The sequence below is a fragment of the Nelumbo lutea genome, chromosome 1, assembly GCF_056320005.1.
Source record: "Nelumbo lutea isolate HS-2025 chromosome 1, American lotus-T2T, whole genome shotgun sequence".
Taxonomy (NCBI): Eukaryota; Viridiplantae; Streptophyta; class Magnoliopsida; order Proteales; family Nelumbonaceae; genus Nelumbo; species Nelumbo lutea.
This window is the reverse complement of record NC_142684.1, coordinates 102,595,268-102,608,266: the sequence shown is the minus strand read 5'-3', so window position 1 is coordinate 102,608,266 and position 12,999 is coordinate 102,595,268. Positions and strand designations below refer to the sequence as shown.

The 12,999-nt window shown below is 34.3% G+C and overlaps 2 protein-coding genes across 2 annotated transcripts in view; both read left to right on the top strand.

Moving 5' to 3' along the window:
- D2HGDH (FAD-linked oxidases family protein) overlaps positions 1–4,690 on the top strand; it is an 88,122-nt gene extending 83,432 nt beyond the window's left edge. Inside the window, exons 11-15 of the mRNA XM_088966973.1 lie at positions 99–207; positions 3,290–3,395; positions 3,619–3,704; positions 3,794–3,919; positions 4,297–4,690. Coding sequence (XP_088823099.1) covers positions 99–207; positions 3,290–3,395; positions 3,619–3,704; positions 3,794–3,919; positions 4,297–4,395 — 526 coding nt within the window. The 3' untranslated portion in view covers positions 4,396–4,690. The remainder of the gene's footprint in view (positions 1–98; positions 208–3,289; positions 3,396–3,618; positions 3,705–3,793; positions 3,920–4,296) is intronic.
- The window catches only part of LOC148876485 (putative ubiquitin-conjugating enzyme E2 16), a 36,086-nt gene that overhangs the window by 13,129 nt on the left and 9,958 nt on the right, over positions 1–12,999 (top strand). The gene's annotated exons all lie outside the window — the stretch shown is intronic.

Sequence of the window (12,999 nt, the reverse complement as noted above, 5' to 3'; positions counted from 1 at the left end):
TTAGAACATGCATTCAATTGATAAATCACAAAAAAGAATGGATGTTTCATGAGAAATTCTGATTGCTGAAATGCTTCTGTTTATATTGATTGTTCTAGAGAGAAGCTTGAGGCATTCCTACTTAGGTCCATGGAAGGTGGTTTGATAGCTGATGGTGTTGTTGCACAAGACATAAACCAAGCATCCTCGTTTTGGCGTATCCGGGAGGTTCTCTTATAAATTCCTTAGATTTTCTCAAGAACTTAAAATTATTTTGGTACTATTGGAGATCTGCATTGCTATTAGGACCCGCCCACTGATCAAATCGTTACACTTTGTTTGTGTTTTCTAATTTCACCATTCGCATACCTTATATTGTATTAAAGCCATGAAAGAATATTGTTCTAGTCAAATCAAAGGACATGAAAATGCATCTTGAAACTGAATGAACTAATTAAGGAGATAGTGAGAATAGTCTTTGGTAAAGAAATCTGCATAAATTTTTTAGGATACTTAGCAGTATGATGAGGGTTTATTTATTAAATAATAGGATGGGGATGATATGATCATTATTATTCCCCTTTAGTTTACCTTGGTTGATTTGACAAGATTTTGAAGTTTCTAATATATTAACATTTGATCAGGGAGGACAAAACATCTTTTTTAATTTTCCAAAACAAAAAATGTATTAATTTGTCTTATAAATTTTGATATATATATATATATATATATATATATATAAGATTTAAATTTAATTGTATCTTATATATTATATTGTTGTATAGCTCAAACATGTCTTTCTGTTATCTCATATAAGGTGCACCCATTACTTTTTATAATTAGAAATTTAATCTTGCCCTAAATTCAATGTTAAATGCATTCATTAAACTTTATCCTAAATTCAATCAGATAAAAAGCATGGAAAGCCAAAGACTGGTCACTTCATGCTAAAATACCAAAGCTTAGGTCCACATCCAGTCCACACTCCCCAGGATCCTAGATAACTTGGACTAGCACTAGGTAGCTAAATAGCAAATTCAATGCTTATGTGATATTATGATCTGAATTCAAGTATTATTACACTTATTATATTATCCAAACCACTTAATACTTTCTTGTTTATATTTGTGGTGTCAAACACATGTGTATGCAATCAAGCATCCAAACAACTAGAAGAATTCACAAACATTGAATGTTGCACTGAAGGGATGAGAGATCCATCATATGGATGGCCGAACCCTGCAGGTAGGTTGGGCGAAATTTAAAAAAAAAATTATCTCTTTCCCATGTGGGAATCACATTCCCTATTTTGGAAAACTACATTTTCAATGGTCAATCTTGAACCCTAAACCAGACCAGATCTGAAACCAAAAGGTAGGAGAGGGATATACTTGATATAGAGTAGTGGTAACTCTCAATGAAGGTGTTCACGCCCAAGGAGATCACCAAAGACTGCTCCCACTGAAGATGACACAACATAGGGTGGAGCAGAATCAGTAGGGTGGTTCTTCAGCAAGAACCTGATTCTTCACCAAGAATCCGATGGAGGGCGAGTGAGCACGACATCATATCAGTTTTTGAAAAACTGATATCAAGAACCTTTCTTGATCGCTCCTACAGGTGGAGATCGAACTGGCAATGGCGGCAGCAACAGGAGAAGGCAAGAGCAGAAAATGGCACCAGTCCAACTACAGTTGTCTTTTCTCTTGTATCAGTAATCTGATTGGGTCAACTGGGGTTCACCCTTCTCCTCTATTTATAGCCTTAAAGAGATGTTCTCCTAATCCCATTAGGAGTTTCTTAATCCAATTCTTGTATTTGGATCTGGACTCTCTTAAAGAGATAAGGACAATCCCTTATCTTATCTGTAGATAAAGATTAGCCCTCCTAATCTGATTAGGAGTTTCCTGATCCAAATCTCTATTTGGATTTGGACTCTCTGAGTGGATAGGGACAATCCCTTATCCTATCTGCTGATTTAAATCCCAGAACCGCCACTCTTTAATTAATCATATTAAACCAGTTCCAATTGGGCTTTAGGCCCATTAAGTCCATGTGCTCACTTATCCTCCAAACTACTGCCCAGTTGGGTATCCTTGTATGGCATGGGACCCAAACATTGATCTACGCATCAGCCACATGGGCTCAGCCAGCCTCTGTTACAGGGCCTGGCCGAATTCACTATAGGAAACAGTGAACCCCTGAGTCCATCACCATGGGCTCTTAATGGGCCCAACATTTACACTAAATGGTCCCTAGGTCAAGCCACCTTATAAAAACCCAAGGACTGTGGGTATATGCAAGATTAGCCCATCAGGTATTACCCTTAATGGTTTTACACTTAACCTCTCAGCCCATAATGATCAAACACTACCCAACAAGAGAGGACCTCTCCCTTGGCTGCAAGGAACAGTGCCGCACTCTCTACTCACATGGATCCCGGGAATTAAAACATTTTGCAAACAATTTGAAACCATAATATATATATATATATATATATATATATATATTTTGCAAAACAAATTTCAACGGTTGAAATCGGTTGCTAGCAGCTTTGGTTTCCATCAGAGAGAGTGCATCCTCGATCATTCACTTTGTCCGACAAAGGGGCTGATCCTGTCACTATGATCACCCACTCAGATAAATTCTCGGACTGTCCCAACATACCTAGGTTTTGACTCCCTCTAAGGATCTCACTGATTGGCATATCAAAGGCAGTCCAATCCAACACCTAGTGCAGTATCATAATCGAGTCTAGGGGTCAAGTGTAACATTCCAGTTTTGCCCATCTATCTCCAAGGTCCAGGGCAATACTGGAATTCTGGTCCGGTTCAGGGTTTCAAGAAAACCCGCACTGCATGTACCTCAGGTCTCACCCTGGCAGCTGAGACAAACTACTCCAACCAACTTGGTGGCACATCAGTTTCAGCCTTGGCAGGATAAATCTCCCCAGATCTATCCAATGGCTATGAAGATTCTAAATTAACACGAGTCTCATAAGTGTCCAGTTTAAGGGTATTACACAGAAACACACCATAATAACATGAATCAAATATGTAGTTTATTCATTTATATTAAATGTCATAAGGTACACCATTCTGATTGGAGCTAAGGGCATACACTCTCTAACGGTTGCCATGTCATAGAAATTAATGTCTTCTTGGTATTGCATATGACAATATGAAATTCGCCTTTTATGACATGGTATAATTGATATAGTCTAATTTTGGGAGGATGAGCAAAGCATAGGATTATGTTTGTTATGATCTTGAAACAAATTCCTAAACAAGACTCTTCTATATGGTCACAGGGTTTATCAGAAGCATTGGTGAAAGCAGGGGCTGTCTACAAGTATGATTTATCATTGCCCATCGAAAAGATGTACAGTATTGTTGAGGAAATGCGATTACGACTTGGTAATTGATAGTCGTACCTACAATATTGTGCATATAGTTTTACAGCTATTGTTGTTAGGAATATATCATCATCATTTCCTAATTAATGAAAGTTTTTAAATGTGGATACAATGTTTTCCTTCTAAAGTATAGCTTAACATGGTAGCTTTATTATCATGGAAATAGCTGTCAGAAAACAGAACAAAATCGCATTACATTTTCAGTCAGATTTTGGAAATTGCAGGTCAGTCAGAAAAAGTATTAGGATATGGCCACCTTGGAGATGGTAACTTGCACCTGAATATCTCAAGACCTAATTATGATGATTCTGTAATTTCCTTCTCCTACATTTTGAAAGAATCTTCTGTGCCCTTGAATATCTTCTCCTGAGCTCCTTAATTTTATATTGAAAAATGTAGGTTTTAGCAAAAATTGAGCCCTTTGTCTATGAATGGACATCTAAACACCGTGGAAGCATCAGTGCAGAGCATGGCCTAGGACTGATGAAAGCTAATGAAATTCATTACAGCAAGTCACCCCAAACTGTAAGTACTTGTACTACAGATCCTTGTGCCGTAAGTTTAACCATTTTTTGTGAAGAAATAACGGTTGTGCCCAGGCCTGTGCACATAAGAGATTAATGGTGTTTTTTGGTATTATCAATACTAACGGTTTGTGATTAAATAAAATTTCCCATGTGCCCTTCAAACGAAGTGGATTTTTAGTCATTGGTTTGGTGACAGATGTGACTCATATCAGGTAAAAGCCTCACATGTGAGGGACCTCTCACTGGAACAAAATTCGTGCACATATATACAAGGCCATTCTGTTTCTTTTTTTCACTTGTCAGGCATATTTCAGAAAGAATGTTTAGTGCTCCAGAGAGATGTCTTAGTCTGAACCATATCTGGTCTTTTTGTAGGTGCAAGTAATGGCTTCGATCAAGAAGTTACTGGACCCTAATGGGATTTTAAACCCTTACAAGGTTCTTCCACACAACATCCTTTATCCAGAGGCCTGATGCCTGGAACTTGATCCCTGAAACTGGTTACCCAACCAAAGAGCAACCACAATATCATAGCAGATGTATACACATATGTTTCTGATAGATCAGTGTTTGTGGCTGACCTGGTCGTTCCAAAACATGGGGAGGATGCCGAGAATGCTATGAGTAAAGTTTTTTTTGTTACACAAAATTTGAGAATAAATGTTGTAAATACTCAAGAGGAGGAAAACATTTTCCTTCCATCACTGAGTTGAATTGTACAACATTTGAATGACTTGGAACCAATCGCAAGTGGATTTTTTCCTAAAAAGGAGTTTTCTCATCTGTGAGGTGCCAAGCAAAGTCGGTTTTATCCTTGTAGTTTAGAAATCCGTGGAATTAATCACCACACAGAAAAAGGCTTTCAAAAAAAAAATCTAAAACACAAAAACAGATCCCATGGTTCAAACCTTTTTAGAGGCTTTTTACATTCTTTTTCCGCCATTTCATTTTGTTAGAACAACTCTCGAAGCCTTTACTTGACGTAATTTTTTAGTAAGTTGAAACCCATAATATTACACTGGAAGATTAAATAAGGTCGAGTCCCAGACATGGATGATGGACCTAAGCAGTTTTCCCAGACATATCCATGAAACGTCAGACCCAGACTCCAGTCACCTCAGTACCTCACCCAACTTAAATAGATCGTCATACTCAGACTTTGAATTACTCAGGTTGTTGCACTCATTGAGATCCCAACAAGGGAAACTCTGGCAATCTTTGATAGTCTCTCTTCGTAACCGTTCTCCAGTCTCCACTTCTTACTAAACTTGATTGGAATGGTGCAGATTGCGGAACCCTTGGCGTACCCTTTTTACATTCTTTAGAAGTCACGGTCTACGTAAGTTCCAAACGTGGATCTATCTTTACTCTTTAGAAGCAATACTGATGACCCTGTCGGTGCATGATTAAATAATAAATATTAAAAGCCCCACTGGCCCTTTTCAAATGTGAGTTCAGGCATTAACTCCCACCTCCTTGGGGATCCATTGGCCAATACTGTTAGATATTGATCTGAATTCTACGTATATAGTCAGAGGCTTTGAGGTGGATCCCTATTCGACTAAGCTGAGCTTAGCGGTACAGGCTTAAGAGTTTAAAAGAGCAAATGAGCCAAGAGGGTTCTGGTAGTAAGAGTGCCCATAAGATATCTCACCTTGGGTGGTGTGTCCTTATATAGGTGCCATGCCATGGAGTGGTCTCCACCCGATCGAACCATTAGGACCGAAATGCAAGTAACGTAGTCCGCCGAAGGTGGGACAAGTAGATTGGGAGGCGGTTACACCAACCTTGACGGTTGATCGGAGTTCGGCCAGCATTTGCCACGTGTCTCATCTCACTGGGGCCCTTGACTACATGGTGGTCTTCAACTCGGCCATTTGTTGTCTTCCCACTAGTCCATGTGGTGGTCCAACCTGGGCCCAATTTTTTTATCACATTTAGGCGCCCTTACCCTCAAATCAAAATCTCCCAGTAAAGAGATGTTTGTAGGTTTCACATTCTTTGACACAAACGAGAGGTTTGAGACGTGCTTCTCTGTCCATGATTTCAAAGAACCAAGACTACTTAAACTTTTATCATTCAGGAATCAGGATCCTCCTGTTTAATCGATCTTGATTAGTAGTGGAAGGTTTAAACCGGTAAGTAGTTAGCACTTTTTAAGGACAAAGCTCAAAGTTATTCTCCATTGCAAACTTCAAACCGGTAACCTTGAAGTTTACTCTTCTTCTGCTGTTTGTTAAGTAGCATTGGATTTCCTTTGTATTTTCCTTTTTCACAGCAAAATGTGTGGATGGGAAAGACTCGCTACGTTCCAACATGGAGAATGACAATAACATTATAAATAGGGAGAATTCCAGCTTGTTCCATCCAATCGGCAAACCTAATCTCTTACGACGACATGACCTAACATCTTCTGGTAAGGCCTGAGTCCTGTGCATTTGCATGTGGGTTGGGCAGCAAGCATGAGCATGACAAGGTCGGTCTTTAGCTTTCTTCTGCCCAACGATTGATTGCACGCGTACCCCCCAACAACTCTCAATTATTATTGATTTATTACAAGTGGGTCTGTCCTCAACAACCTCCCCCACCATACGTAGCTAGCACACCGATATAAATATAAAACTCAAAAATAAAGTCAGGTATCAATCGTTCTATTTGTTTGTTAATCATGTTTCAGCAAAATGTAATTGTTTTTTCTTTTTTTTTTTTTTCTTTCAAATGGAAATTATGGAATAGTCTGTTAAACTAGATTATTTTAATACTAAAATTATTGAAAAGACAGGCTGGCCCAGCTTCTTATGTTGAGTGGGCCTCTGCTTTCATCTGTCCCCTAAAGGCTTAAACAGGCAATAAGGCCCCAAATTTCATATATGGCAGATTAGGGGTGCAAATGGATTTTTAAATTTGATTTTATTTTGTTGGATTCGAATATTCCCTTTGGGATTTTCGGTTCGGATCGAATGAGATCAGATAATAGAATCTTATTAAAATTGGATTGGATCGATTCGGATATCCTCTGCGTGTGTATTATTTATTTATTTATATGTTTATATTGTATTTTGTAATTTTTATATTATTTATTTTTTTATAAAAAGACATATATATGATTAAAATAGTTGAGAAAATGTTTGTATTTTTTTTATATAAAATTTTATATTTTTTTCTTTTAACGAATTATTATTAAATTTTTAAAAATTAAATCTAATCAAACTAAATTTAAATATCTGGCATCCTTATTAAGATATAAGATCTAATCGAATATTTATAAGATATAAGATCTAATCGAATCTGATATAAGATCTAATCAATATTTATAAGATATAAGATCTAAGATCTAATCGAATCTGATATTTATATTATCGAATTGGATTCAGACATTCGAATCCAACCTCATCTGTTTTCATCCCTATGACAGATCCAATAGAGTGGCTCCTTGGCTGCTTAGCCTGTAATTCTCTAAATGGGGATTCACTCCCTATGGTACCTTCTCTTTTTATTGAATTTTTAATTCTAAAAAAGATTAAGCCATAAAACAACAAAAAGAAACGCTAAATTATTATAATATGATATATCTATAAATGTACAAATTTATCTATAATCTATAAAGGTTTAAAAGGAATAAGGAACCCCCACCGACCTCAGTATGGGGGACCCAACCCAACCTACCCACCCACTCACCTAATGCAAATGCTTTAATGACTTCATCCATGATCCTCGAAAAGCTGTATTATAAAATAAGCTTCACTCCAATTCATTGGTCTATATTAATGGGTGCCACAAAATTACAGAAAGAGCAAAATAGAATAAGAAGAAAGCTAATGATGATATGAGTCTGAGAGTAGAGGCATCTAGATCAATCGTTAAGGTTATGTTTGGTTTGGAAAAATGTAAGAAAAGATAGGGAAATCTTTATAATTCTTGAATTAATTTTTTATCTTAATTTTTCTTTCTTTTTCTATCTTTTCTTTCAAACCAAACATAGCCTCAACGAATCCTTATTTACAGGTTGATTGCAACAAATATGATGCATTTTAGAACAGTCGAATTAATATAATGTATTTGAAATTGGCTTAAATTCATATCATAGTTCTAGAATATGGACTGGTGCAACATGTCAACCAGTTTCTCTTGAGACTGGGCTGAACCCACCAATTTTATCTGAACAACGAAAGGGGCCAACGTACCTGACACTGAAGACTGAGCTAGACTTGAATAAAATAGGCCTTTTTAACTCAGAATTGAGAAATTAATTCCACAAATGTATTTATCCCACCCACTCCCTATAAATAGCATCCTCCGGTGAATTGGGAAAGTTCCCACTAACACTTATTTATGGCATTATGAATTTTGAGGTGTACTAAACTCAAATTATTCCAATCACATCATCATATAGTCTATATAGTGTGTGTTTTGTTATGTGGGCATTTCATGATAGGCATTTATTAAAACGCCATCATGTCATTGCCAAATCAACATTTTTTCTATCATATTATCTATACGCATTGGTATTCACAAAAGTGGGTTTTAATTTATGTGTAAACCAATTATTGGGTGAAACTTTATTTTAACACTTCCTCCAATGTAAAGGGTCGTACTACCCTTCCTGGTGAAAATTTTGGGGGTCGGCCCGGCATGTCCCATGGCCCATGGCCCAAGCCCATGCAGGCTCGTGCCATGCCGTGGGTCGAGTTGTAAGCTGTGCCGGGCTAGGCCACAGGGTGGGCCTTGGGCCTAGGCCGAATTGGACTAGATTGATTTTTTTTTCTTTTTTTTTTTAATTTGATTTCTCTTTTAAGTAAAAGTGTAAAACTAAAATATTTAACTTTCCTTTGAACTTTGGGAAGTATTTGAAAAATTAAGAAATGAGAAATCTAAGTTATCTAACACAAATGAAAAAAATACTTAATCAAATAAGAATGATGGAATAACAAATTGAAAGAAAAATAGGAATTTTATTTCATTTAAATTTGAATGATACAAATTACAAATAGAATGATTGAATCATTAGATACTTGGATGAATGAAATATGAAAATGGAATAAATTAATAAAATATAAAAAATACAATATAGTTACAAATTGAAAATACAAAATTACATTGTTAAAAAATTGAAAAATAGCAAATAAATTAAATAAAATTAAAAAAATTTACAATAATTTGAAAAAAATAAAAATTCTATACAACTAGTCAATTTCATGAATCATGACTTTCATCATCTGCTTCAAGTGAAATATTCAGTGTTGTATTATGCCCTCCTTTGTCTTGTAATCTATCTTCTGCATCTAGCCAATCCTTAAAGCAAATGCACATCTCTATACTTTTATTGTTCATGCAACTTCTCTTGTCATCAAGTACCATGGTACCTGCACTAAAACAAGACTTCGATGGAACTATAGATACCGGAGGGGTTAGTAGATCACATGCCATGGCGGTGAGAACTGGATAATTTTTCGAATGTTCACTCCACCAGGCTAATAATATCAAAATTATTTGTTCCCTCACCTAAACTAGAAAAATTTGCTTGTAAATAATAATTAAGTTTAGTAAATGAACTTGTTGTAGAAGTAACAGATTTTTACCTTCTACTTATTAAATAAAAAAGCTTTTCTCTTCTACTACTGGGCTCAAGATCAGAAGTAGAAGATGTTGTACAAGTTGTAGGAATATTTCCTATTGTTTCATATTCATATAAACTGTACATTTCAAATAACAAATTATTAATTTCTTCCTTTTTATTTCTAATTTCAATATTCATATTTTCACAATATGTTTAAAATAAAATATTTTAACCATCTTTCCTAATCCTAGGGTCTAATATTGTAGCTAAACAATAAAGGGGAGAAATGTTCTCCCAATATTATTTTAAATTTATTTTCTATTATTTCAACAATACATTTAAATTGTGGATTATTTCTATATTTTGATAAAACTATCACTAATTACTATTAATTGATAAGGTAAATTACAACTAGTTGGATAATAAATACCTGATAATTCATTAGTTGCATCATAAAAATGTTTAAAAAAATCTCTTATACAAATCCTCATTTCTAGTCTTCCTCAAATATACTTTTATTAGACATTTTTTGCATTATAAAAATTAGTAAGAATTTGTTTATGAGAAATACAATTTTCTAACATAGCATAAGTAGAATTCCACCTATGTTTTACATCTAATATAAAATGTTTATATTTTAAACCATAATTTTGAGATAAATATTTAAATTCTTGCTTTTTTGCTCCTGAACTTTTAATATATATATATATATATATATATATATATATATATATATATATATATATATATATATATATATATATATAATACAATTTCTAATTTTAGAAATATGAGTAAAAATAATATTCAAGGCATCTTGAATACATAAATTTAAGATGTGACATACACATCTACTATGAAATAATTTACCATTTAAACATGGTTTTAATTGAAAATTTAAAATATTTATTACAGAATCATTATTGCTAGCATTATCGAAAATAATAGAAAATAATTTATTTTCTATTCCATAAGCATGTAAAGTATTTAAAATACTTGCATCAATAATTGGGCCATTGTGTTTCCATTCAAGCCTAGTAAAACTTAAAATTCTTTTATTTAAAAGCCAATTTTCATCAATAAAATGAACGGCAACACAAATATAACTTATGTTAAATTTAGATGTCCAAATATCATAAGCAATTGCAACTTTAGAATTAAGATTTGATAAAAAATAAATTAAATTTTGTTTATATGGATTAAAGTTTTTTAAAGCATCCAATCTAATAGTATTCCTAGAAACTTTTTTATATTGTGGATTTACAGAATTATACAACCATTTTTCAAGTTTAGTATCTTCAACTAATATAAATGATTGTTCTACATGCACAATATACTTTGCTAATTCTTGTCTCATTTTTTCTTGTGAATATTTAAATGTATCAAAACTCCCCCTCCCAATTTGTGTTTGTGTTGTTTCTCTCCCTTCTTCTTCTTCTTATTCCTTCTCATGTGTGAGCAAATGCCTGATCAAATGACCCATACCCCCCTTGCTACAAGCTAAAGTTTTTTATACATTTTTGGCAAATTACTCTTTTTCCCTTCCCCTTAATATTCTCTACTTTAAAAATTTTCCAAACCGGGCTACTCAACTTAGAGGCAATCTTTTTCTTTCTCCTAGCATTAGTACCAAGGGTGAAAGTTCCACTTCCATCAATATCAATAGCATTAGTACTAACACTAACATGATGTGATTGAATATCATCAACAGTGAACATGTTGGGGAATCGGTTTTGGGAAGAGCTGGCATTTTTTTTTAATTCTAAAAAGATAAAAATTAATTTAATTGAACTTACTTGGATTGTCAGTTCAGAATCCCAACTTGATTTCAATGGTTAAAGCCTTTCAACATCCAAGCCTCCCAAATTGAGATACTTGAGCTGGTTGAGCAAGCTTTCTTCTTGTTAAAACTTCAATTAAGTTGAAACTTGATAATTGGAGAATCAGATAATCAGCCAATTAGAATTACTCAGATTGTAGAGAATGTATGAGCATGAGAGAGAGAGAGAGAGAGAGAGAGAGAAAGAGAGAGAAGAGATTAAGACAATTGTTGAATTGGTGTGATGAGATTGGTGGAGGATAAGGCTATTTATAGGAGTTGAACATAATTCAATTGTCCAAAATACCCTAAAAATTAGCTATTTTTTAGTTGTTTGGGAGGGGTATTTTGATCATTGTAAAGTTATTTATAACTTTACCTAAAAAGTCCCCCTAAACTAGTTGTTATATAGGTGTTAGAGGGTATTTATGTCATTTTTCTCCCCTCCATAAGTAGAATACATAAATAACCCCTTATATAGCTGTTAGGAAGGTATTTATGTAACCCCCCACCCAATGGCTAGTTTTTGGATGGGTCAGCCTAATTTATACCTTCACTTCAATGGTTGAGCATTTATTCACTGTTCCACTAATGTAGTCTATAAGCAGTTTATTAAATACTTTTCTTATTTTGAAAATAAATCAAGTACAAGCGTACGGAAGTATACCAAACACATACATAATTTTATTCAATCATTTCATCATGTTAGATTTGAACCCACGCAGCAGCATATATATTCTGATTTGATATCCCGCTCGGTGCTGACTTGAGAGTTAAGCGCATCAGCATCAGGCTATAAAGCAGCAGGAATACGTGAGTTTTAATACGTGAAATTGCATTGCATCCCTCATATGCAATCAATTCAAGTTTGCCACATGAGATGGGTCCAAGCATCACAGCTAAGAAAAAGTATAAGCAATCCAAAACGAATAACTCTTCCTCATCGTCTCCCTCTTGGATGCCACTTATGCTTTGAAATTTTTAGAAGAAAAGAGGCACGCATATTCTAATATTTGTAAAGTAATTAAGGAATAAATTATGATAATAGCAACAACGTTGATGCTCTTCTCCATTTGTGCATAATAGTCATATACACACCCTCTTGCCTGGTTAGAGAATACAAGTGTTGGAGAATAAAAAATTATTCAGGGATCTCATTTAATGGTTTAAGTTTTTAGGTTAAAATGGTTATTTGAGATGTATCGATCATCAAAGTTTATTTGAACCAAGTGATCTAGTGTTTGATTCTCATTATCTCGCCCTATTATAATTAATTAAGTTTCAACATAAAGGTACAGATGGATTTATATTTGTCTATGCCTGATCAACTTTTACATAAAGGAGCATGTTAGAGAATAAAAACGCATCTAGAGACCTCATCTAATAATTTAAGCTTTTAGGTTGAATGGTTCCTTAAGACTAAACTGGTTTGCAATTGAGACGAAGAAAACGACTAAGAAGGAGAATTGATTGAACTTAATTCATGAGATTTCATTTCTCTAATTTGGGAATTGAGATATGGATTCCATTGTTACATATCAATATTATATACTTAACATCAAATCTTTGAAAAAAAAAATTAAGATTTGTTTCTTTGTTTTTTCTAAACCTTTTTTGTTTTGTTGCTATTCTGTACTCCGTTTCCTTCTTTTTTCTATTTAAGGTGGTGTAAAATATAAAGTTTGCAGGTTGGAAATGAACC